The sequence below is a fragment of the Oncorhynchus mykiss genome, chromosome 27 (assembly GCF_013265735.2).
Source record: "Oncorhynchus mykiss isolate Arlee chromosome 27, USDA_OmykA_1.1, whole genome shotgun sequence".
Lineage (NCBI taxonomy): Eukaryota > Metazoa > Chordata > Actinopteri > Salmoniformes > Salmonidae > Oncorhynchus > Oncorhynchus mykiss.
Genome location: NC_048591.1, coordinates 22,808,220 through 22,834,927, shown reverse-complemented (window position 1 = coordinate 22,834,927; position 26,708 = coordinate 22,808,220). Strand labels below are relative to the sequence as shown.

The 26,708-nt window shown below is 42.9% G+C and overlaps 1 protein-coding gene across 12 annotated transcripts in view; it reads left to right on the top strand.

The window, feature by feature from the left end:
* Positions 1-24,261, top strand: part of ncam1b (neural cell adhesion molecule 1b) — a 107,824-nt gene extending 83,563 nt beyond the window's left edge. The window contains exons 10-23 of one of the 12 annotated variants that reach the window (XM_036964746.1): positions 3,650-3,679; positions 8,563-8,713; positions 9,048-9,235; positions 9,655-9,751; positions 9,896-10,066; positions 10,353-10,481; positions 11,081-11,095; positions 12,633-12,635; positions 13,901-14,025; positions 15,117-15,297; positions 19,731-19,923; positions 20,406-20,522; positions 21,517-22,920; positions 23,718-24,261. In XM_036964746.1, the coding sequence (XP_036820641.1) occupies positions 3,650-3,679; positions 8,563-8,713; positions 9,048-9,235; positions 9,655-9,751; positions 9,896-10,066; positions 10,353-10,481; positions 11,081-11,095; positions 12,633-12,635; positions 13,901-14,025; positions 15,117-15,297; positions 19,731-19,923; positions 20,406-20,522; positions 21,517-22,920; positions 23,718-23,826 (2,913 nt within the window). In that variant the 3' untranslated portion in view covers positions 23,827-24,261. The other 11 variants (XM_036964747.1, XM_021588052.2, XM_036964748.1 and 8 more) reach the window with 11 other exon arrangements.
* Positions 24,262-26,708: the final 2,447 nt, after the last annotated feature.

Genomic DNA, 26,708 nt, shown 5'->3' with positions numbered 1-26,708 from the left:
GCTCTTGTTCTCTAGCTACTGTTCCAACACAATGCTCATCAACAGTGGGCTCCAAAATTACTGGCACTTCTGACTGGCAATGCACAAACAATACTTAAAAAAAATATCAACAATATAATTATAGAGATAAACTCAAAATACCAACATGTGAGAAATACTGTACTTTATTAATGTTTCAATGGAACCCACCAAAATAATTTATTGATTTAATTAAAAATCAATTTCCTCCAAATCAAGATTTCACAATTAATTGCACCCTTAAAGATTATTGTAAATAACATCTACCAAAATTAAACCAGGAATTAAATTCCACTTATTGAAGTTTATCTAAGTCTTAAGGAACTATATTGAGCCATTACATCACTTCCTGTTCCACTAAATGAGGTAACACGCGTGCAATATCCCTTTGTCATCCAACACCATGAAGAAAACAAAAGAACTGGCATTTCAAAAGAGACAGATGGTTGTAGACCTTCATAAACCTGGTAATGGCTACAAGAAGATCCACAAACGATTGAATATACCACTGAGCTCTGTCAGGGCAATTATAATTTTTTAATCCAAAGATATGGAACAGTTGAAAACCTCACGGGTAGAGGACGCAAATGCATTAAGCCCCTCAGGATAGAGAGGAGGATGGTGAGAGAAGCAACAAAATCCCAAAGAATCACTGTGAAAGAATTGCAGGCCTTGGTGGCGTCTTGGGGTCACCAGGTTTCAAAAAGCACCATCAGACGCCACCTCCACAACCACAGGCTCTTTGGAAGGGTTGCCAGAAGAAAGCCCTTTCTGACCCCAAGACACAGACGTCATTTAAAGTATGACTGGAAGAAGGTGCTCTGGTCAGATTAGACCAAAATTGAATGTTTTGGTCATATACAGCATCGGCATGTTTGGCATCGAAACAGAGATGCATACAAGGAGAGGCACCTCATACCCACGGTAAAATGGTGGTGGGTCAGTGACGTTTTGGGGCTGTTTTAATTCCAGAGGTCCAGGGGCACTGGTTAAGATTGATGGCATAATGAATTCCAACAAGTATCAGGCAATTTTGGCTAACAATCTGGTTGCCTCTGCCAGAAGGCTGGGACTTGGCCGTAGGTGGACTTTCCAACAAGACAATGACCCAAAATATACCTCAAGATCCGCACAGAAATGGTTCTGTGACAACAAAATCAATGTTCTGCCATGGCCATCTCAGTCACCGGACCTCAATCCAATGGAAAACCTTTGGGCTGAGTTGAAGAGTGCAGTTGACATGCGCAAACCCAAGAATGTGAAGGATCTTGAAAGGATCTGCATAGAGCAATGGTCCAAAATCCCTCCAAATGTGTTCCCTAACCTTGTCAAGCATTACAGGAAAAAATGCTGTTATCCTTGCCATAGGTGGTTGCACTAAGTACTGAATGAGGAGTGCCAATAATTATGAAACCTTGACTTTGGTTAAATGTATTTTCTATTAAATAATTGTGGGATTTTGGTTCGTTCCATTGAAACATTAATACAGTACAGTATTTCTCACATGTTGGTATTTTGAGTGTATCTCTATGATTATATTGTTTATAATTTTTTAAGTATTGTTTGTGCATTGCCAGTCAGGGGTGCCAGTAATTTTGGAGACCACTGTATGTGCCTGTCTGGTCAGTGGTGGTACAATGTGGTTCTCTGGACATTGAATGGCAGTTTGTTCTCATGGTATGACAGTTGGAATTCTGCTAGCCAGGATAAATGATGGAGAGCTTCCTAACTGATCCTAGTCAGGGGTTATCAAAAAACACTTCCCCAGCCCAGTCCTGTAACCTTACCCTGCTGTTGGGCTGTTTATGACTATAGAGAAGATGCCTTTTGTGTGGTGCTGGGTGTGATAGTTATGTGAGTGTTTCCTCTGGAGAATCTCCTCTACAACAGTGCATCTCTTCCTCTCCCCTCCATACCTTCATACTCTAGAGGGAGAGAGAGGATCGCTGCTCACTGCTTACCCAGGGGATGAGGAGTGCTGCCTGGAAATTAGATTTGTCTGATGGGATGTTATTTAGTGCTGGTTGCACTAAACTGATTAGATGCATGGTGTTTACAGCTCTCACCATCATTTGCTTTTGGTCCACGTCCCATTGTTTAAACAAAAATAAAACATGGGTCTGACAGTGATGTGTCAACTCAATTGCATACCTCACAGTGCTGTGTCAGACCAGCCAGGACCAGGGGTGCTGTTAGTTATGCGTCCTGTAATAATGAGCAGCAGCTCCTCCTCTGCGCTGTGGGGTCTGGTCCCTGACTGCTTTTCTGACATCAGGTGTTACATGTGCCTGTCTTGCTATGTGTGTCTCTCCTGTCTCGCCACACCCAGGTGGACCGTGAAGAATAGTGATATCATATGACCCGTCCAGGGCGGACACAACTCTTGTTGTTAATACATTCACTATCTACATTAGCTACATGCCATGGCTAAATATACAGTACACCCCTCCCTACTTAGGATGACTCTTCACTCAGGATATTTTACTTGACATATTATTAGTTTGTTCTGTTAATGTGTCTGGTTCTGCCCTGCAGTGTGACTGAAGCTTTCCCAGTGTTAACTAGTCTCTTGAGAGATGTGTCTGTTGTGTTTCTCTGTGACAGGCAGTGATTCTACAGTGGTATAGGTAAGCCCTTATTGAAGATAGAATCCAGATGAATTCACTCATTATTCACTCATCTGTGAGTGATTGGAAGGCGTCCAGCTCGAAACGAGAGAGGATGGTCTGGAAGGAATGTTAAGATTGACTGGATTAATAATGAATTGGGTTCTGGGCCTTTTTGCCTGCAGTACGTTTCAGCAGATGGGACACTTGGTTGTTTTCTGTATCTGATGGAAAGCTGTTTACCATTTTGCTTGTCGTCTGGCTTCCATACTCCATTCCATTCATCACTACGTCGTCGTCCATTATCAATTATCTCTCCTTCATGCCTCTTGTTTCTCCTTAACATTAGGAAACCCATAAAGCATGCTTTTTATAATATGTATCATGGCAGAATTCAGAGAAAATAAATCCTCTGTAAGTAAATGTATTTCAGGTGGACAATACTTTTTAAAATCACGTTTAATTATCTTTTGTTGGACTGAATTAAGTGTTAAATGTTGTGTTGATTATATAACTTCATATTAAATGTGGATTCATTATAATTCATAATCATGAAAACAATTCTTAATAATTTGATTTTGAAGATGATATATGGAGAAATGTTTCTATGATTTTTCTCTCTTTCAGCATCCCTCCATGCTAGCTAACTCCAATGTTATGTCTATTATTTGCACATGAACATGTACCCAGCAGGCTAAAGGGGTTGAAATGACGTCATTAAAACCTGTTTAGCTCGCTGGCTAGGCTATTTATAGGTTCATGCTGAGTAGTTTAATACCACTGAGGAGCGTAAAGGTTGATGAGTCAAATTGTGTCAAAAACAATGGAATGGCGTGTTTGGGTTATAGTTTTAGCCCATTTCACTGGACTACAGCAGCACGTTCTGTACAGGAGTGGGGAAGTGTTGTTCAGTTGCATGCTCGTGCAGTGTTGTTTGTTCCATCTGTGAGGTACTGGATAAGGATTCCTGTCCAAGGATTGCTTTGCTTTTTGTTGTTGTTCTATTCTGTCTGTGTCCTCTACAGGCCTCTTGGACTCGGCCCGAGCAACACAAGGTATAGCTTCTATAGTATACCCAATACCCATCACTATCTACCATATACCATGCCCATGCATCCTCTTTCACTCTATTGAATTCTCTTCAACACTGTTTTCTATGGTTGCTGTAGTCATGGAAACTGATGGAGAAACTCTTATCAGTCCTTTTTGGTTTGTTAGAGTGGCTTTGCTCTGTGAACCATCATGCTGAAAAATTATCCTTGAAACCTGAATGTTCTTTTTCCTAGCTCATCCATTTTGTAGCCAGGTATCAGAGAACTGGTGAAGGATGTTTGTTCCCTTTCTTTCCAGGGAATAAGGTCTAGGGTGCACAAATGATCGAGCTAAGCAAAAATTGCTTGATGTTTCCAATAGGCACCACCACCCTGCATTATTAATAAACTCTCTGTTGTTGAAACCCATAGTTATGAAACTTTAATGAATCTATGTTCTCACGTTGCATATGAACAGAAGGAGATGCTCTTCCTCTGGACAGAATGAGATTGTATATCATGGTCTGGTCTGCCATGTGGTTGTCCAGTCTTTGGCCACGATGATGATTTGCAGTTGACCCTCTTTGACCTTACAATACAGCCCAAAAACAGGGAACTGAATGTTCTATCTACACTACAACAAGATTGTATTAATGTGCCTGGTCTATATTTCTTCATCAAGAAACACAATAGGACCTGCCTGTACATAAGGGGTGGCATATGTGAGAGCAGCACAAGGCTGGCGGGACACTGTCACACTCTCTGGCCACCCTTTCAGCTCTGATGTAATTATCCCTGTCAGTGTTTGGAGAAGGTGGGGGGTGGAGGGAGGAGGAAGATGGGGGTGGAATGAAAAAGGGACTGACTGCCGTGTCTGTGTTATGTAAGCGTTTCCTCAGGCATACTTAATGCCCCAGACATGCTGCTTCTGTTGAGTTTGAATACAGAACTAATGAGCGCTACTCCTCTCTTAGTTAGTTTCCCAAATCCCACCATATCCCCTTTGTAGTGCACTACTTTTGACCAGGGTCTATAGGGCTCTGGTCAAAAATAGTTCACTATGTAGGGAATAGGGTGCTATTTGAGCCACAGATTTAGTTTGTCCCCCAGACTGGTCCCTACTGTAGCTAATTGAACAGCATGAGATGGTTCACTTGCAATGTGTGGGTGTTGAACTTCAAAGCCATGCAAAATAAAATGCAGAGGTCCCCAGAAGTTCAGCTCTTCTACGACACCTAACATGAGTTAACAGTGGTTTGGACTGGTGTGAGAGTAGCAGACCCAGACTGTTCAGTGTCAACAACAACAAGAGTAGCAGACCCAGACTGTTCAGTGTCAACAACAAGAGTAGCAGACCCAGACTGTTCAGTGTCAACAACAACAACAAGAGTAGCAGACCCAGACTGTTCAGTGTCAACAACAACAACAAGAGTAGCAGACCCAGACTCTTCAGTGTCAACAACAAGAGTAGCAGACCCAGACTGTTCAGTGTCAACAACAACAACAAGAGTAGCCGACCCTGACTGTTCAGTGTCAACAACAACAACAAGAGTAGCAGACCCAGACTGTTCAGTGTCAACAACAACAACAAGAGTAGCAGACCCAGACTGTTCAGTGTCAACAACAACATCAAGAGTGGCAGACCCAGACTGTTCAGTGTCAACAACAAGAGTAGCAGACCCAGACTGTTCAGTGTCAACAACAACAACAAGAGTAGCCAACCCTGACTGTTCAGTGTCAACAACAACAACAAGAGTAGCCGACCCAGACTGTTCAGTGTCTACAACAACAACAAGAGTAGCCGACCCAGACTGTTCAGTGTCATCAACAACAACAAGAGTAGCCGACCCAGACTGTTCAGTGTCAACAACAACAACAAGAGTAGCCGACCCAGACTCTTCAGTGTCAACAACAAGAGTAGCAGACCCAGACTGTTCAGTGTCAACAACAACAACAAGAGTAGCAGACCCAGACTGTTCAGTGTCAACAACAAGAGTAGCAGACCCAGACTGTTCAGTGTCAAAAACAACAACAAGAGTAGCCGACCCAGACTGTTCAGTGTCAACAACAACAACAAGAGTAGCAGACCCAGACTGTTCTGTGTCAACAACAACAAGAGTAGCAGACCCAGACTGTTCAGTGTCAACAACAACAACAAGAGTAGCAGACCCAGACTGTTCAGTGTCAACAACAAGAGTAGCTGACCCAGACTGTTCAGTGTCAACAACAACAACAAGAGTAGCAGACCCAGACTGTTCGGTGTCAACAACAACAACAAGAGTAGCAGACCCAGACTGTTCAGTGTCAACAACAACAACAAGAGTAGCAGACCCAGAATGTTCATTGTCAACAACAATAGTAGCAGACCCAGACTGTTCAGTGTCAACAACAACAACAAGAGTAGCAGACCCAGACTGTTCAGTGTCAACAACAAGAGTAACTGACCCAGACTGTTCAGTGTCAACAACAACAACAAGAGTAGCAGACCCAGACTGTTCAGTGTCAACAACAACAACAAGAGTAGCAGACCCAGACTGTTCAGTGTCAACAACAACAACAAGAGTAGCAGACCCAGACTGTTCAGTGTCAACAACAAGAGTAGCAGACCCAGACTGTTCAGTGTCAACAACAACAACAACAAGAGTAGCAGACCCAGACTGTTCAGTGTCAACAACAAGAGTAGCTGACCCAGACTGTTCAGTGTCAACAACAACAACAAGAGTAGCAGACCCAGACTGTTCAGTGTCAACAACAACAACAAGAGTAGCAGACCCAGACTGTTCAGTGTCAACAACAACAACAAGAGTAGCAGACCCAGACTGTTCAGTGTCAACAACAACAACAAGAGTAGCAGACCCAGACTGTTCAGTGTCAACAACAACAACAAGAGTAGCAGACCCAGACTGTTCAGTGTCAACAACAACAACAAGAGTAGCAGACCCAGACTGTTCAGTGTCAACAACAACAATAAGAGTAGCCGACCCAGACTGTTCAGTGTCAACAACAACATCAAGAGTAGCCGACCCAGACTGTTCAGTTTCAACAACAACAACAAGAGTAGCAGACCCAGACTGTTCAGTGTCAACAACAACAACAAGAGTAGCCGACCCAGACTGTTCAGTGTCAACAACAACAACAACAAGAGTAGCCGACCCAGACTTTTCTGTGTCAACAACAACAACAAGAGTAGCCGACCCAGACTGTTCAGTGTCAACAACAACAACAAGAGTAGCAGACCCAGACTGTTCAGTGTCAACAACAACAACAAGAGTAGCAGACCCAGACTTTTCAGTGTCAACAACAACAACAAGAGTAGCCGACCCAGACTGTTCAGTGTCAACAACAACATCAAGAGTAGCCGACCCAGACTGTTCAGTTTCAACAACAACAACAAGAGTAGCAGACCCAGACTGTTCAGTGTCAACAACAACAACAAGAGTAGCCGACCCAGACTGTTCATTGTCAACAACAAGAGTAGCCGACCCCGACGCTAAAGGTTACGTACATGACTGTTTATTTGGACCTTGTGTATCTGGCGTTAAGGAATTAAAGTAGTGTATTTTGAGACGAACATGAATCTTATTTGCCATTAGCAGGGTTTCTGCTCTAGTTTTAATTGGCAAGGACTTGAATGTATCGGCACGCTATGTTTTTGCCCTCTTCCCCATTTCACATGCTTTCGTTCTCCTTCTGAACCCTTATTGTTCTACTTCTGAGTCTTAACCCTTATTGAATTTAGTCAGCATGGTATTGCTTTAGAGTTACAGAGACAGTGACAGTTTGCACTGCTCTGACTAGGTAGCTAGTTAATTCCTAGGAATAGAATCATTTTAGTGAGTTGACATTTCATGGATCAACCACGGGTTTTGTACAGTACTAGAATGCCTGCCCTATAATATGTATACAGTAGATGTATGAACTATACATCAGACAGTATGTTGCTGTTGGGAAACACAAATAATTCAACACTTAGTATGTCAATATATTATTAATGTCTAGTTGAATTTCACACGATAAAGTGAACCACTCAGCAGGCTGTGTGTGTAAAAGTACAAGCTAGGCATGTTATCCTGTCTACAGGAACCACTACTATACACCAGTAGCGTTTAACAGGCTGAGACCTATAAAGCTAGGCATGTTATCCTGTCTACAGGAACCACTACTATACACCAGTAGCGTTTAACAGGCTGAGACCTATAAAGCTAGGCATGTTATCCTGTCTACAGGAACCACTACTATACACCAGTAGCGTTTAACAGGCTGAGACCTATAAAGCTAGGCATGTTATCCTGTCTACAGGAACCACTACTATACACCAGTAGCGTTTAACAGGCTGAGACCTATAAAGCTAGGCATGTTATCCTGTCTACAGGAACCACTACTATACACCAGTAGCGTTTAACAGGCTGAGACCTATAAAGCTAGGCATGTTATCCTGTCTACAGGAACCACTACTATACACCAGTAGCGTTTAACAGGCTGAGACCTAAATAGCCTGCAGTATCTGATTTCAGCCACCTCACTCTACAGCCATTGTGTGAAAAGCTCTTGATGGCTCCATCCATACAGCTTCTTGAACCATTAGTGATGTGCTCTGCTACTGTACACATCTCTACTGTACAATACAGAGGGTTGTGATCTTTCTCTACAGTATATCTGTCTCTCTCGTAAGGGCAGGCCATGTGTTGTGTCATCACCTTTTGATGTTACAGCCATAGGAAAAGCACTCAGTGCTACAATGGTTTGTCTCCAGGCTCCAGTTCAATGTTACTATTATATAACTACAGAGTGTTATAATGTATTGGTTCTCAATAATGCATGGATCACAATGGGGTATGAGGTTAACATTGATGTACTGAAACAGAGGTCCTTTGTTGCTTGCTACCCTGTGATTTCCTGCCCTATAGAGTCTGGATGGGAACGTCGTAGTGAGGAGTGATGCTCGTGTGTCCTCCCTCACGCTGAAGTACGCCAAGTTCACCGACGCTGGCCAGTACCTCTGCTCTGCACGCAACGCCATCGGAGTGGATTCTCAACCCGCCTACCTGGAAGTCCGCTGTAAGAGCTCTACATGTCACAGGGCTGCATCTGAAATGGCATCCTATTCCCTATAGTTCACTACTTTTGACCAGAGCCCTACACCCTATAGTGCACTACTTTTGCCAGGGCCCTACACCCTATAGTTCACTACTTTTGCCAGGGCCCATAGGTTCCCAAAAGTAGTATACTATATAGGGAATAAGGACGCAACCACTGTCTCTAGTGTTCAGTCTTCATCAGGCCTGGCATACTGCCTGCAGCTTTCAACATTTGAGCCAAAACCTACTCTTTTAAATATTTAAGACAAAAGACAGAAATCTCTTATTCACATTGCTGGTTCATTCCTCCATAGATGCTCCTAAGATCCAGGGCTCAGTGACAGTGTATACCTGGGAGGGAAATGCAGCTAACATCAGCTGTGAGGTCCTGGCCCACCCCAGTGACGTGTCCATGCTCTGGCTGAGGGACGGGTTTCAGCTTCCCAACGCTAACGTCACCAAAGCCAAGGTTTTCCAGAGCCCCACAGCCAGCTACCTGGAGGTAGAGACCCACTCAAATACACACACACACTCGCATACACATAGGCATACTGCACACACACACACACACACACACACACACACACACACACACACACACACACGGATGCATGAGCACACACACATGCTTGAGCACACACACACACATGAATACACACACAGAATTAAGAACACTCTACATGTCATAAAGATTTAATGTGTGACAGCTAGTATTTGCAAGGTTCTCCCCCAGTTCCATTGTGGGGAGACTGAGTGTGTTTTCATTATTCAGTAGAGGGAAGCACAGAGACAGAGGAATACAAACAGGCATCTCTAATGGACAAACAACAGTGGAACAAACTGACTCATGCATCTTAGTCACCTTGTGTTTGTAATGCTTTTCTGCCCACTTTCATGCATCGATTCTCTCCTCTGTTCCAGGTCACCCCAGAGTCTGAGAATGACTTTGGGAGCTACAACTGTACTGCTTCCAATGAGATGGGCACAGAATCCAAGGAGTTTCTCCTCATTCAGGCTGGTCAGTCACAACCACAATCTGTAGCTAATTATCCAAAATCGTAATGCTTCATTACTGTGAATCTAATATTTAATGCCGTCATCGAATGAAATGTACTGTAGTTCTCTAATGAGTACCTTTATGTGTGATTCCTCTCCTCTCTAGATGTCCCGTCAGCCCCGTCCCTCGGGGAGGTGGAGCCGTTCTCCAGCTCAGCCAGGGTGGAGTTCCAGGAGCCTGACGCCACCGGGGGTGTACCCGTCCTCCGGTACCGGGCTGAATGGAAGACTGTGGGCAGGGGCAGCTGGGTGCAGAAGGTCTATGAGGTCCAAGGAGGTGAGTACAGGGGCAGGACGGGGGTGCTACGAGGGTAAAGAGAGAGGGATGTGAGGGATAAAAAAAGGAAATGTGCTTCTTTATGTTTATTTTTCTCATTCATTGGCCTTTTTTAAATGAAACATGCGTCCTATATAATAATTTAGCTAGTTGGATTTACCCTCTAATGAGGAAATAAAGCAAATGTTGTTGTCTGTAATCATTGCATCCCTGTTACTTGTCAAATGGATTGAGTGCAGTTTGTTGTGGATTTGTCAGTAATTGTAATTCTCACTTGTATCCTCAGGAACTCTGAGTGAAGTTACCATCATAGGCCTGAAGCCTGAGACCAACTATGAGGTGAAGATGTTAGCCATCAACGGCAAGGGAGAGGGTGAAACTAGCCCCGCTCTGGTCTTCAAGACAGAGCCTGTCCGTAAGTCACACTTCCCACCTCCCTTCTCACCTCCCCAACAACCACCTTGCCACTGCCCATTGCACTTCCTCATTAGAATGAATCAATACATTCAGCCCTGTTGATACAGTCTGTTTGTCAGCTCCACCATAGACATATTGGTCAGCACTGACTTAGAACCTTCAGATCAAACATATTTGCCCTATGCTTCGCTTGTAAATCTAGGAAGAAGCTTTTACTGCACAACTGGCTTGATTTCTCACTGCTAGGATGATGAGACAACCCTTGTTCTCTCTCTCTCTCTCTCTCTCTCTCTCTCTCTCTCTCTCTCTCTCTCTCTCTCTCTCTCTCTCTCTCTTTCTCTACCGCTTGCTCTCTCCTTACCCTTGATCGCCCCCTGTTGGTTGTAAATGTCACTGGAAGTGGAATGTCTGCCCACTCCTAACTCAGGAATATTATTGAGTTGAACTGATCGTTTGGTATCCGAGGACATTCTGATTGGTTGATGCTGCTATCATAAAGCCTTGATCGTTTATTTTCTTTATTTTTTGTCACACTCTTGTTGTGTAGTTTTCTGTTTATTCATTTTCTCTCATCTGTTTTTCTGTCGGACCGCTCAGGTTATTCTTACGCAAGTAAGTGCCTCATCTTCATACACACTCATCATCATACACACTCATCACCATACACACTCATCATCATACACACTCATCATCATACACACTAAGCATCATACACACTCATCATCATATACACTCATCATCATATATACTCATCATACACACTCATCATCATACACACTCATCACCATACACACTCATCATCATACACACTCATCATCATATACACTCATCATCATATACACTCATCATCATACACACTCATCATCATACACACTCATCATCATACACACTCATCATCATACACACTCATCATCATACACACTCATCATCATACATACTCATCATCATATACACTCATCATCATACACACTCATCATCATACACACTCATCATCATACACACTCATCATCATACACACTCATCATCATACACACTCACTCTGAGTATTAGTTTGAACTTTGGACAAACTTTCTAAGTGTTTGCAAAACAGTCTGTCTCCAGTTCTAAAACGGTCTAGTCTATTTATACAGTCAGTGGATTTCATGTGGCTTTCATTTGCCTCTGCATTTTCCATTGAGATTTGGCAGTCATGAACTATTGTTTCATGTTTCTTTTGCTTTCTGTTCTCTCAATTTCACCTAAATAGTTGAATACCTTTAATCTGCAGGAATATTATATTGCAGATAACAGATTTGTACAGACATACTAACAATTTGTTTATATATATGACTTCTTAGATGGCATTTTTCATTTTTTCACTGAGGACTCAGGTTTGTTAGGCGGTTATTAGGGATTACGACAAAGATCATAGTTATTATGAGTAGTTAGCATGTGACTTAGACTCTGTTATACCAAGACAAGTAGCCTAGAACACCCCCTATTACCTGCTGCTCTTCTTACTGAACAGTACCTACATGACCTATGGTAATTTACTGATACAACTTAACTCTCCCTAAATATTATTGTGTTGTCGTGTCATGTGTAGGTTGTACATGTACAGCTGATACTACAATGTCCGTCAGTATTAGCAATACTAAGTAGTATTAGGAATACGTCTGTGTTTTTGTCCCCTTTTTCAATGCTGCTGTTTTCTGTCAGTATTTCCAATATGTATGTCTTTGTTGGAAATACCGCAGCGTTTCCTCTGTTGTCAATCATTTTGTCTTGCAGGAGAAGGATGGTTTGGGATGTACCCTTTTCCATTTATTACCATATTTTGAAAGTTATTTTATTTGAAATTACTGTAAATCTAGAGCATTAGCCACAGTAGCTGAAGTCATAATTTCTCTCAGAGGAAAACCTGTCATTTGTCCCTGCTTGTGTTTTCAGTGTTGTCAAAAGTTCACTGTTGTTTTGTGTTAGTCTTCAGTTTCTGTTTTGTTTAATTTTGTCTTCAAGTCTTATAACTGTGTTTTTCCTGTCCATGTTTACGTTGTCTATTTTTATATCTTTCATGTTTCCACTTTGCTTTCAACCAATCACATGCGTGCGTTTCATGTGACTGTTATCATGTGGCTTGCATGGCGCTGATGATGTCATCACTCTGCAGAAGGTAACTTTTCGTTCCCAACTTTCATCAGAAGAATCTTAGTTTTACTGGAGAGTCATTCATAACATAAATACTAAATGTCCCAATTCAATAATGTCCCATTTATTTCCATTTATTTTCCATCTTGTTAACCCATCATGTGTAGCCATTCACCTGTCGAGACTGATTGTAGCTCCCTGTAACTGTCAGTTATTTAGCAAGGAAGTGTTCCTACTGTAACTCCTCTCAGTACTGTGAATGACTGACCTGCAGAGCTGTTAGCTCAGTGATATATTTTACTGGATTCTCTATCCACAATACTCATTTGTGTTAGCTACTGTATATATCTGCAGAAATCCCATGTATTTCATTTTGTGCCACTCCAAAAAAATCCTTCCTGCTTTGAACGAAGCAGGCCTTTTTTCAACTCCAACAAATACATTTAAAATATGAGCCTGTCTTAAATGATTTTATCCTAAGCAAGTTTGTAATCTCAGAAGTGCATGTCATCCTCTCCTATGAGCGTGGACTTTTCATCCAACTTGTCTAGCAGTAATTATTGACTTGCAAGGCATTTGTGAAGTAAAATTGGCTTCTACACATTTTTTTGAATATCATTAGGCCACTGACTTAGATCTAAATCAAGTTTCCTGAAACTAGCTCTGATAGTCTTACATTTTGTCTCAATTAACTTCCTTGTTATGCACCCCCCTATTCCCACTTTTCCTGTTTAGTGTGCTGGATGTTTGTTTCAGTGGCGATCACTCTCACAGATTGTAATGGGAGTTATTCATCCGAATAACGTATTTATTCATTCATTCAACAAACAAATACACCTTCTGATATAACTTTGAATTTATCCCAACAATTTCACCGATTTATCACATTGTATTAACTTTTTTGCACTAACCCTCATTTGTCCCCCTCAAGTAGTTGTACAGTGTACAAACATCCCCCCTACTGGCTGTGTCCTGACCAATCATGTGTAATTGCTGTATAAATGCTACTTTCACTTTAGCACTCCACAGTAGTCTCACAGCTTGTTCATGAGCACTTTTAGTTGGAGAGGCAGACAAGTGCCTCTAGTAAAACAGTATGGAGGAATGGTGCCATCTGGAGAACACTAGGACAGAATATTAACAGCTTTCTTCACGTCTTTGAAACAGGTTTAGGAGAAACCAGTTAAGGGTTTAACAGCAGCTGCTGACCAGCTGTAATACATTCTACGTCTTCAGAATGACCACTTCAGCTCACCAACTAACCTTGATATCACTCATGTGTTTGTTTAGGGGAACCTGAACCGCCTAAGCTGGAGGGAACACTTCAAACCAAAGGCAACTCCCTCAAAGTCAACTGGATCAAGCAGGACGATGGAGGCTCCCCCATCACACACTACCTAGTCCGCTATAAACCAGTGAGTACTCACACTACCTAGTCCGCTAAACCAGTGAGTACTGCTACTACCTAGTCTGCTATAAACCAGTGAGTACTGCTACTACCTAGTCTGCTATGAACCGGTGAGTCCTGCTACTACCTAGTCTGCTATAAACCGGTGAGTCCTGCTACTACCTAGTCTGCTATAAACCGATGAGTCCTGCTACTACCTAGTCTGCTATAAACCGGTGAGTACTCACACTACCTAGTCTGCTATAAACCAGTGAGTACTCACACTACCTAGTCTGCTATAAACCAGTAAGTACTCACACTACCTAGTCTGCTATAAACCAGTAAGTACTCACACTACGTAGTCTGCCAAAAAGCAGTGAGTACTCACACTACCTAGTCTGCTATAAACCAGTGAGTCCTGCTACTACCTAGTCTGCTATAAACCGGTGAGTACTCACACTACCTAGTCTGCTATAAACCAGTGAGTACTCACACTACCTAGTCTGCTATAAACCAGTAAGTACTCACACTACCTAGTCTGCTATAAACCAGTAAGTACTCACACTACGTAGTCTGCCAAAAAGCAGTGAGTACTCACACTACCTAGTCTGCTATAAACCAGTGAGTACTGCTACTACATAGTCCGCCATAAACTGGTGTGTACTCACACTACCTAGTCTGCTATAAACCAGTGAGTACTACCACTACTACCTAGTTCGCTATAAACCAGTGAGTACTCACAATACCTAGTCTGCTATAAACCAGTGAGTACTCACACTACCTAGTCAGCTATAAACCAGTGAGTACTCACACTACCTAGTCTGCTATAAACCAGTGAGTACTGCTACTACCTAGTCTGCTATAAACCAGTAAGTACTCACACTACCTAGTCTGCTATAAACCAGTGAATACTCACAATACCTACAGTAGTCTGCTATAAACCAGTGGGTTTGGGGCACTGTACAAAGCACCATAGACAGTTGTAGACAATGTGCATTCTTATATGCAAAAAAATGATGCTTATGTACCCATGTCCTTTCAAGGAATACATTCCTAAATGAGGCTGTCAGGTACTGTATTGTATCATTAAGTTGACCATGGATTGTGTGTGTCCTTTAGAAGCATCAGACCGACTGGAAGCCAGAGATCCGGCTGCCCAGTGGCAGTGAGTATGTGGTTCTGAGCGGACTGGAATGGAACACAGAGTACGATGTGTTTGTGGTGGCAGAGAACCAGCAGGGGAAGTCCCAACCTGGAACCCTGACCTTCAGAACCTCTCCAGAACCCGCTGCCATCCCAGGTACCCACACCGTGCACAGGGCACTCACAATGGCACTGCCACACACAGCTGAGGCAGCAAACTCGATCATGTCCCAAACAGGAGCATTTTCTGTTCTCCCAACCACATAAATCTGACAGTACACTTAATAAGAATTAGACGTCTAGATGTTCTCAGCAGGCAAAATTAAGAAAATCGAAAAACAAGCCAGCTGTTGATCAGAGATGTTCGTGGGTGTTCGCTGTGCAGCAGGAAATGTTCGAACTAGAACTCTCCACCGTTAGTCCCAGAGGGTATGTGAAGAAGGTATTGTCTGTCCCAGAGGGTATGTGAAGAAGGTATTGTCTGTCCCAGAGGGTATGTGAAGAAGGTATTTTGTCTGCGAGGACCACCCAAACTAACACTTATTTTTGACCATGTCCAGAGTTTGTTTTTAACAGTTTATTTTTTGTGATGTTGGCATACATCGCACAATTTGTTTCTAATTTCCAATCTGTTAGATTTAAACTCCTTCACCGAAGTTGTGTGTGACCCACTGTATGAGTTTGCCTTCTCAGTGTAACAACAGGCTGCCTCCGCTATGGACAAATGCTATCCTCCTACAGTGATGGGTACAGTATGTAGATGGATGGTCTATCCTGCTACTGTGATGGGTACAGTATGTAGGTGGATGGTCTATCCTGCTACAGTGATGGGTACAGTATGTAGATGGATGGTCTATCCTGCTACAGTGATGGTTACAGTATGTAGATGGATGGTCTATCCTCCTACAGTGATGGGTACAGTATGTAGATGGATGGTCTCTCCTACTACAGTATGTAGATGGATGGTCTATCCTGCTACAGTGATGGGTACAGTATGTAGATGGATGGTCTATCCTACTACAGTGATGGGTACAGTATGTAGATGGATGGTCTATCCTGCTACAGTGATGGGTGCAGTATGTAGATGGATGGTCTATCCGGTACAGTGAAGGGGACAGTATGTAGATGGATGGTCTATCCTACTACAGTGATGGGTACAGTATGTAGATGGATGGTCTATCCTGCTACAGTGATGGGTACAGTATGTAGATGGATGGTCTATCCGGTACAGTGAAGGGGACAGTATGTAGATGGATGGTCTATCCTGCTACAGTGATGGGTACAGTATGTAGATGGATGGTCTATCCTGCTACAGTGAAGGGGACAGTATGTAGATGGATGGTCTATCCTGCTACTGTGATGGGTACAGTATGAAGATGGATGGTCTATCCTGCTACAGTGATGGGTACAGTATGTAGATGGATGGTCTATCCTACTACAGTGATGGGTACAGTATGTAGATGGATGGTCTATCCTGCTACAGTGATGGGTACAGTATGTAGATGGATGGTCTATCCTGCTACAGTGATGGGTACAGTATGAAGATGGATGGTCTATCCTGCTACAGTGATGGGTACAGTATGAAGATGGATGGTCTATCCTGCTACAGTGATGGGTACAGTATGTAGATGGATGGTCTATCCTACTACAGTGATGGGTACAGTATGTAGATGGATGGTCTATCCTGCTACAGTGATGGGTGCAGTATGTAGATGGATGGTCTATCCGGTACAGTGAAGGGGACAGTATGTAGATGGATGGTCTATCCTGCTACAGTGATGGGTACAGTATGTAGATGGATGGTCTATCCTGCTACAGTGATGGGTACAGTATGTAGATGGATGGTCTCTCCTACTACAGTGATGGGTACAGTATGTAGATGGATGGTCTATCCTTCTACAGTGATGTGTACAGTATGTAGATGGATGGTCTATCCTGCTACAGTGATGGGTACAGTATGTAGATGGATGGTCTCTCCTACTACAGTGATGTGTACAGTATGTAGATGGATGGTCTCTCCTGCTACAGTGATGGGTACAGTATGAAGATGGATGCTCTTTGTCCGTGTGTGTGGATGCAGTCTGCTTCTACATATTTTGGCCTTAACTGTTACAGCAGCGTTCCTGTTCCATAGCAGGTCTTAGCTAGCTGAAACTGACTGCTGACACCCACAGACACCTGTGTTGCAACACTACACAGCTATGATGCAACAAATCCCTGCCAGGCCTCAGGCGATGCAGAGTGCTTTACTGAAACATAGCAGGACTTATCCCTCCTCCTCACTTCTCCTGTTTGTGCTTTCCTTTCTAACTCATCTCCCAGACAAACTCGCATCCCATTCACAACCGTTCAACCCCCAGTTTCTTTACTCATGGTTTGGGGCGTAGTCCTCTCTCACATGCTGTGCTTTTGCTTGAACTTGCTTTAAAGCTAGAATCCTTAGTTGCTACACACATTTTTTTGACTTATAAATGAATCATATATACCCATTGATTCTTGACGAATATAACTTGCCTCATGAGCTTAGTTCAACAGTTGTAAACCATCAGAACCCAAAATATATATTTTTTTTTTACTATACTTTTGTAGACAACTTAAATGTGAAAACAGTGTTTAGCCTCAAAACATGGTTAAAACTATAATTTTGATATAATGGATGGTCAGGTCAGTCCTTGCATCCATAGCTCTGTCTATGAATTTAAGAGTGGTTGCTTTTCTCTAGGCCCATCCCTTAGATTTTTACCAAAACAGAGGCGGGGTGCCGCATTGTTATTGTTTGTGGATTCCAGATTTAACTGCTTGTCAGTTTAAAACTACTTCTTTAACTTTAATTTTTTTCTTGATTCAGTTTTGTTTTCAAACTTGACATTTTCTCTTCTCTCTCCTCTCCTCCCTCGTCCCATTTTCCCACCCTTCTGTCCATTTCCACTCCGTTTCCCTCTCTTCATTTCCCTCCCCCTTCCCCCTCTCTCTTCCCTTGTCTCTTTATCTCTCCCTATGTCTCTGCACTCTTGCCTGGTTTTGGAAACTGGTGGACTTCACTACATGAACATTTTCCTCATTACGTATTCGTCTTTTCTGAATCTGTGTCGCTTCTTTCGGTTGGTTTTGACTATATTTGGTTTGAGCAGCGACCCAGGGCTGTTCGTCTGTGACATACACTCTGATCTCCCTCGTCATGTCCATCGTAGCTGTTTTGCTGCTCTCATAGCTAGTTATATGAGACGATGCTGGTCTCTCTCTCTCACACACACATGGAGGAAAGAAAGCTAGCCTTTCTCTGCCCTGGCTGGCTGTCTCTCTGGATAGATGCCTAGACAGACATGTCTCTCAGTGGGTGGGGGAGTAACTACAGAACAAACCAGCCCGATTGGCTGAACTAAACCAAAGGCAGTGGTATCAGCTTAGCTTGGTTCCAGATCTGTTTGTGCTGTATAGCCAATTCCTATGGTCGCTGACGACAACCATAGGAGCTGGCTAAACAGGACAAACAGATATGGGACTAGGCTAGTATCAGCTGTCTCTTACAGCTCAGTACAGTACCACTCTGCTCAGCAACATAGCACAGCTAGTAGCAGCACTCCAGTTGACATTAATGAACACTAGGGTATTGAATGAGTGGTAATGCTATTTTGAATACTGTGGTAGAGTACTGAGTGAATGGTGGTGAGTACCAGACACTTTAGGTAAAGAATGTGTATTATTTTTTCACTACATTGTATTGTAAAGATTTGTAATAACATTCATTTTTACATGGACAAAAGTATAGTCATTTAATTAACAAATAACCAAATTATAATATGCTAATATTCATATTGTTGTTTTTATGACACATTGTGTACATACATATAAGTGGTTTTGAAGCAGTTGATTGTTGGTTATTGATTCCTTGAACAACTACAAATGTCATTGAAAACTAGCAATTGATTTTTTAATCAAATGAAATTGTGATTATGTTGTTCCACAACTGGGTCATAAATAGACCCTGAGGTCATTATTGAATTGTTAATAGTATTTTTTTGTAAATGAAGCAGACTTTCCAGAGAGTTGACGTTCAGGTTGCTTTCTTTAGAATGGAAACTAGACAGATAATGCTAGAGATCATGTATTGTGTGGGGTAGTGACTAGCTAGTAAATGGTTGTTTACAAAAGATCTCTTGAAGCACATATTATGTATTTTCTTCAGGTGTTTTTGGTTATGACTAATATCAAATAAAGTTGATTTAATGCGTCTTAATGGGTTTGCATTTACTGGAGGGCAGGTGATTTAGATAGATGCCTTTACTGTTCCAAAGACAAGGTACAAGTCACATGTGATGTCTGTTGAACCTTGTCAGGGAGACATTGATCTCCCAATTTGAGCACGTCAAGGTACCAGTATGCAGTTAACATCTACAAAACATTCGATTAGATGCTGTGATATCTTGAAACTATGAAACTGTGCATGACAGGTGAGTTGTCTGTGTTTTATGAAACCATTATGTAGAAAACAGAGATATTTCCATATTCTAACAGTATGTCCACATGCATTCAGCTGTCTAACTGTGGTGCTATATGTTCCTAGTGAGTCATGCTGTGTCTGTACTGTAGATATAGACGGGGAGTCTGCCCTCTCCACGGGCATCATGGCAGGGATCCTCATCTTGGCCTTCGTCCTGCTGCTCCTGGCTGTGGACATCACCTGCTACTTCACCAACAAGTGTGGCCTCATCATGTGTCTGTGTGGCAAGCCAGGCAGCGGGGCCAAGGGACACAACCTAGAACAGGGCAAGGCTGCATTCATGTGAGTGTCTATTGTCTCAATATGGCACCCTGTTCTCTATATAGTGCACTTCTTTGGACCAGGGCCCGTAGGGGCGGAAGGTAGCCTTGTGGTTAGAGCGTTGGACTAGTAACCGAAAGGTTGCAAGATTGAATCCCTGAGCCGACTAGGTAAAAACCTGTCGTTCTGCCCCTGAACAAGGCAGTTAACCCACTGTTCCTAGGCCGTCATTGAAAATAAGAATTTGTTCTTAACTGACTTGCCTAGTTAAATAAATGTAAAAAATAAAAATAAAATAGGGAGTAAGGTGCATTTGGGATGCAGTAAGCTGAAAAAGGAGTCTGCACACTTCAATCAGATGCAATTTCACAGTTTAAATTTGCGAAACTTTGGGTCCGTAATGACCTTTGTCTAAGATTTTTCTAATTGTGTCGTCCTCATTATGCAGTAGTTCTGTGTCATGGTGTCCATGTAATCATCCCAGAATCCTCTTTGGTCCACAGAAAGGACGAGTCCAAAGAGCCGATAGTGGAAGTGAGGACAGAGGATGAGTGCACAGCCAATCACAATGCAGGAGGACCCACAGAACCCAATGAGACCACACCCCTTACAGAGCCAGAGTGAGTAAAGCTTGACATACAGACACACATACACACGGGTGCGCACATACACACACACACACACACACACACATATATAATTGTTAGGCTAAAGAATAGTTCACTCTTGTTAAAATCACAATATTCTTGCACAATTTTGAGTACATTGTAATGAATGTTTCTGACGTTTTGAGCATAGGTAGTTGGTTTATACATATGTCTGTGATTCCTATAAGCATAGTGCACTGTCGTGTGCTCATGTGTTTATGCTTTTTGTTGAAATGTTTCTAGTCACATTCACACTGCACTTAGCCCAGGGTTAACAAATGATTGAGTAAAAGGAGGGTTAGCTAACCCTAGGCTAGTTTTAACCCTGGTCTAACAACATGCAGTGTGAAAAACCTTGTGTGTTGTTGTTTCCTCTGTGGTTGTTTTGGGGAGGGGGGGGGGGTGAAAGGGTTTTTGCTGCCATAATACATTTTTCTCAGGAGGATTTTCTCAGGAAATTTCTCAGGAGATTTAGCTTTTCGATATCAAGGTTGAATCGCTACCAGTCAAAGACGTGGATAGATCCACTGTGCTTTTGTCCTCCTGTATATGGTGAACTTGATGAAACCAGTCTAAAAACTGAGACATTAAAAACTGAAGTCACATGAGATGAGTGTCTGGTACTATTCAACCCTTCAGGTGGTTGTGTGTAGTGATCCTTTCCTTTAGAAAGACCTCTGTGTTTTCAGTTCATTAGACCCTACATGTTCTCCTTGTTAGTCTGTGCATGGACAGTGTCCTTTGATATTTGATGTGCCTCACTGCATGGAATCCCCTGGTGTGTCCTTTCTCTCTAGTTGATGTTGGCTGCTCTGTGTGTGTGTGATATCTAACTGCATGCCTCCCCTAACCCTAACCTCCTGCCTGCTCCTCATGTCCACCCCTCCTCCCCAGTCCCCACATCGGGTCCCAGTCACCTCAGTGTCTAGTGTGTGTGTCTCTGCTCTCTCCCTGCTCTCTCTCCCAGGCTGGCTGCCCTGGCTCTGGACACCCTCTCATCTGTAGCCACCATCTCTGACACAGCCAACACAATCTATGACCCCGCCCAGGACAGCCCCTCTAGCGAGAGCACCGCACTCACCTGTAGCCTGTCTGCCCCCTCTACTGACCCCCTGTCTACCCCCGTTACTGACCCCCTGCCTGCCGCTGCCCCCGCCCCGGCACCCACCTCAGAGTCCAACACAGCCCCCCCAACCCCCCTCATCTCCACTTCTGACATCACAGCAACCCCCCTGTTAGACCTTCTAGAAGACAGCTCTCCTAGAGCAGAGGACAAAATGTCTGCCACTGCTGTTAGTGCCACAGATTGCCCTAAATCTCTTAAAAAGTCCCCTATTCCAATACCACCTAGGCGTCGAAACTCTAACAGACCTGCTCCTTCTCCTCCCACTCCCAAGAGCCCCACACCTACCCACTTCACCACTGTGGCCTCCAGGAAATCTGCCCCAGACAGTCCCTCTCTTTCCCCCTCCACTGCCTCTCCTATCCAAAACACGAGGAAAGCTGCTCCCTCTCCTGCTCCTATGGCGTTCACTTTCCCAGCCTCTGACACCTCCACCGATAAACCTGCACCTACTGCCACCAGCACTGTTACCCCTGTCCCTGGTACCCCTACTGTCCTGGGCTCTAGTACACCAGCCCCTGACCCTGACAAACCTGACTCTACTACCAAAGACACTCACACCCCTGCCCCTAATATAGACCCCACTACCACTCCCACATCTGTCCCTAATATAGACCCCACTACCACTCCAACATCTGTCCCTAATATAGACCCCACTACCACTCCCACATCTGTCCCTAATATCAACCGCACTACCACTCCCACATCTGTCCCTAATATAGACCCCACTACCACTCCCACATCTGTCCCTAGTGCTCCTACTACTGCCTTCAATGCTGATGTAACTGCTGCTATCGTTCATGAGGACACAACCAAATCTGCCCTTGTTTTCCCAGACATTCTCACTCCCACTCCTGCTCCCACAAGTGCCCCCACACCTGCCCCTAATGCTCCCACTGCTCCGAGCTTTGCCACACCTGCTGCCCCCACGGTCACTATCACACCTACCTCTACTACCTACGACACCCCAACACCAACCCTGACCCCCCACATACCCATCACCACAGAGCCCCAAGCCCCAGAGATAGAGTTTGAGTTGACCAATGGGGTGGTGACTAAGAGCCCCTCCCTGCCCCCAGCAGGGTCCACTGGGTTTCAGAGTAGTCCCACTCCCTCCCCTGCCCCTGTCCCTTCCTCCTCCTCCTTCCAGGCTAACGGAGACGGGTTCGGGGCAGACCTCCAGGCCTCAGGCCCTCCTGCTCTGGAGGAGTTAGACAGTCTGGCCAAGGCTGCTCCACTCAACAACGAGTATGGCTCCCTCTAGAGGTTTATACGTGTCAATGTTTTTGTGTGCCCATTTAACTTCTATTCTATTATCGCTCAGTCACCAACCTTCCATTTGTCCTGTGAAGTGAAATTGTAGTAGTCAATTGTGGTAACAGTGGTGATAATTGTTAATTAATGAGACTTGTGTAATGGTGACAGAAGTGCTGTAGTCATTGCCATGGTAGTGGTTGTGTGTAGGTAGCATCATGTGGAGTGTACAGTGCTGTGTAGTAGTATGGTACTCCTTGTAGAGTGTGTTGTGGAGGTTGTGCAGTAGCAGTGTTGTAATGACAGTGCCGGGCATTATTACTGCTCTTAGGCTGGAGAAAGGGCCAAAGACTAGATCTGGCCTTTCACTCACCCAGACACTGCAACAGACGATCATTTGGTTATTATGTGGTCCTTAGTACTGCTCTATCGCTTTGACTCAGAGGTGCTCTGTAATTATATTACTTGTGCTGGTATCAATCGTCTAACAATTACTACCTATGGCTATTGTCCAAAAATATATTGGAAAAGTAGCGTTAAGAGAGTTGGGCCCGTATCCAAAAGGTCGCTGGTTTGAATCCCTGAGCCGACTAGGTGAACAATCTGTTGATGTGCCCTTGAGCAAGGCACTTAACCCTAATGTATCCTGTAAGTCTCTCTGCATAAGCGTCTGCTAGAATGTAAATGTGTATTTGGGGTGTTTTTTGTTTGAACGCAGCTGTTGTTGTTTCTCTATTACATTGCAGATAGACTGTAATGACTGTTCATTTGTAATATTCTCTCCATTGCAGGAAGATATTTGGAGATGAGAAGAGTAAAGTGGAGGAGGTGAAGACAGCCCAGTCAGAGGTGACCACAGAACACAACGATGTCACACAGACAAGCGACAGCAAGGCATGATTGGGCAGCCTCAGCCCACCCAAGATGGCGGCGGCAGCAACACTCATTACAGTCTGCAGCAGTTTTTCTTTCCAGTGCCCTTTCTGCATTCTCAGAACAACAACATGCGTCTGTGCAATAGAGTCCATTAGAGCACAATCTGATTGTGCAAAAGTAAAATATTGTCACATATGATTTGTTTTGCTACACCCATTGAGCACTAAAGAACACAATTTGAGTGATCTCAAGTGGTATAGGAAACAACATTTCTCAGAGTTATAATTGTTTTCAGTGCGGTTGCAGATAAACAATGGATTATTCAGGAACATAACACTGAGTGTACAAAACATTAGGAACACCTTTCTACTATTGAGTTGCACCCCTTTTTGCCATCAGAACAGCCTCAGTTCTTCGGGGCATGGACTCTACAAGGTGTCGACAGAATTCCACAGGGATGCTGGCCCATGTTGACTCCAATGCTTCTTACGGTTGTGTCAAGTTGTCTGGATGTCCTTTGGGTGGTGTACCATTCTTAATACACACGGAAAGCTGTTGAGTGTGAAGCGTTGCAGTTCTTGACACACTCAAATCAGTGTGCCTGGTAAATACTACCATACCCCATTCAAATGCACTTAAATATTTTGTCCTCCGCAGTCACCCTCCGAATAGCACACATACACAATCCATGTCTCAATTGTCTCAAGACTTAAAAATCCTTCTTTAACCTGTCTCCTCACCTTCATCTACACTGATTGAAGTGGATTTAACAGATGACGTCAATAATAGCCTTCACCAGGATTCACATGGTCGGTCTGTCATGGAAAGAGCAGGTGTTTCTAATGTGTTGTACACTCAATGTATAATATATATATATATATATATATGAAGAGATTGACTATATAGACATTACTTTATTATTTCCATGTTACATTGTTCAAATGTTTGAGGGCTAGTCTCATCGAATAGTCTCATCGAATAGTTTGTTTGCATGTCTGATTTGCAAATGGTTCATAATGTTTTGTTTGAAACATTTGACTGTTTTACTCTTTATGTCTGTATTAGGGTGGGTTATCATACAGATTCTTTTCATGTTTCACTGACAGAGACTGACCTGTAGCAGCCCACAGTGCTGGGAATGCTCTGGTTTCAGAGAAACCACGTATCAGGAGTTATCATATGAGATGTCTTCAACTCACTGTACCTGGGGGTTCATAAAATGAATACTATATTGTGCTAAATGGAGAAGTGCGTATTGAGCAGCTAATATTGTACCGGTATTCACAATGGAACACAAGATAGAACAAAGTGCAACAGATCCAATGGTTCTCACAGAGAAAGGTTGTAGAGAAGATCTTTAAGTGATCTAAGTGAATGTCTCATCATGGCCCAAGCTTCACCACTTCCGTGTTTTAACATCAACTATGATGAGTATCTTATCATATTCACAAGAAAACAAATCAAATGCCTGACTTTTATTGTTTAACATCGTGTTTTTGAAGCAAAAATCTTTAAAAAGCATTTTTGTACTCTCTATATGGAAAGGTTTCTTTTCCACTCCTGACTGCGAGCTTGTGCACTGTGACTGTGTCAGTGGATTGTCTTGTCGTCACTTTCAATAATATCTACATAGCTTTGTCATGAAAGGTTTACCTATATATTCTTTTTAAAATGGTATCTATGAAAACAGTACAGCAAATGACTTAATATGGTCATTGTGACACATACAGTATATATACAGTTGTTGATCTCTCCCCGTCACACAGCGGTCTACTGTGGCCTGTAACACAGCCTGGGGAGATATGTTGAGTTTTTGGCATGATGAATTCAAACTGTACTTTATAAAATATGTGTAACAGAAACCCAAATAGACATACCTATATTTATTTAGGCAATGTGAGTTTCATATTGAGTTATGAGAGGGAGTTATCAGAATGAGGTCTGTTCAGGCCTATAAAACGCTTTATTTTAGTCCCCAGTTGTTGTTCAAGTGTTCTGTAATGTTGTCTTTGAATTTATTTAGTTTTTGTACAATAGCAGGCATCATGAGCTTGTTGCCTGTTGACTTTATAATGCCAGAGACAGAGGGCAGGTTGGTAATCTGACAACAGAAGAAAACAACACTCCAAAATGCTAATATGTTGTACTGCCACTTTCATGTAAACAATCATTCCCCTCAGTATTTCAGTGGCATAGAACAGTCATACCAGAACCTGTACAATACAACCCTCTGCTGTTGTCATCCTCCCACCCTGTCCCTTGTCTCTGGAGCCTCTTGTTCTTATTGGGTCAAACCCAGTGGACCGTTCTGCTCTCAGCGGTGTACAGTCTGAATACTAACCCATTTACAAAATAAAACAAGGTTTTGGAACCTCACGCTGTTTACCATTGTTTTCATGGCAAATCCTTGTTTTATCTCATTATATTAGTCTGCCTTATTCCCCCATCTTGTTTGTGGATATAGTATATAAGTGTGAGCACTAGGTGGCATGAAATGACAATTTACAAGTGTAGTATTTTTTTGCCAGCCTATATCAATGTCCTTGATGATAAAGTAATATGACTCCTTGATGAAGGTATTAAATTATTACATTCTAGATTAGGTGAAGAAGTGGGAGAATGTTAGATGGTAACAGAGTATAATAATGTGTTGCTGTTGCTGTATTCCCAGAGTCCCTGAGTTAGTGACTCCTGTTGCTCCACTCTCTAGACTAGAGTGACTAATAAAATTGTAATGAGCCAAGGTCAGATCCATATCACCCAGGCAGATCTACCAGTATTTTTTAAATCTGAATTTATACTATTTCAGTAAGTGATTAATAATGGTTCATTGAACTAATTGGTTTCAATTGCATCTGGATCTAAAGACTACTGACTTTTATTCACACTGCACAAAACCTAGGTTG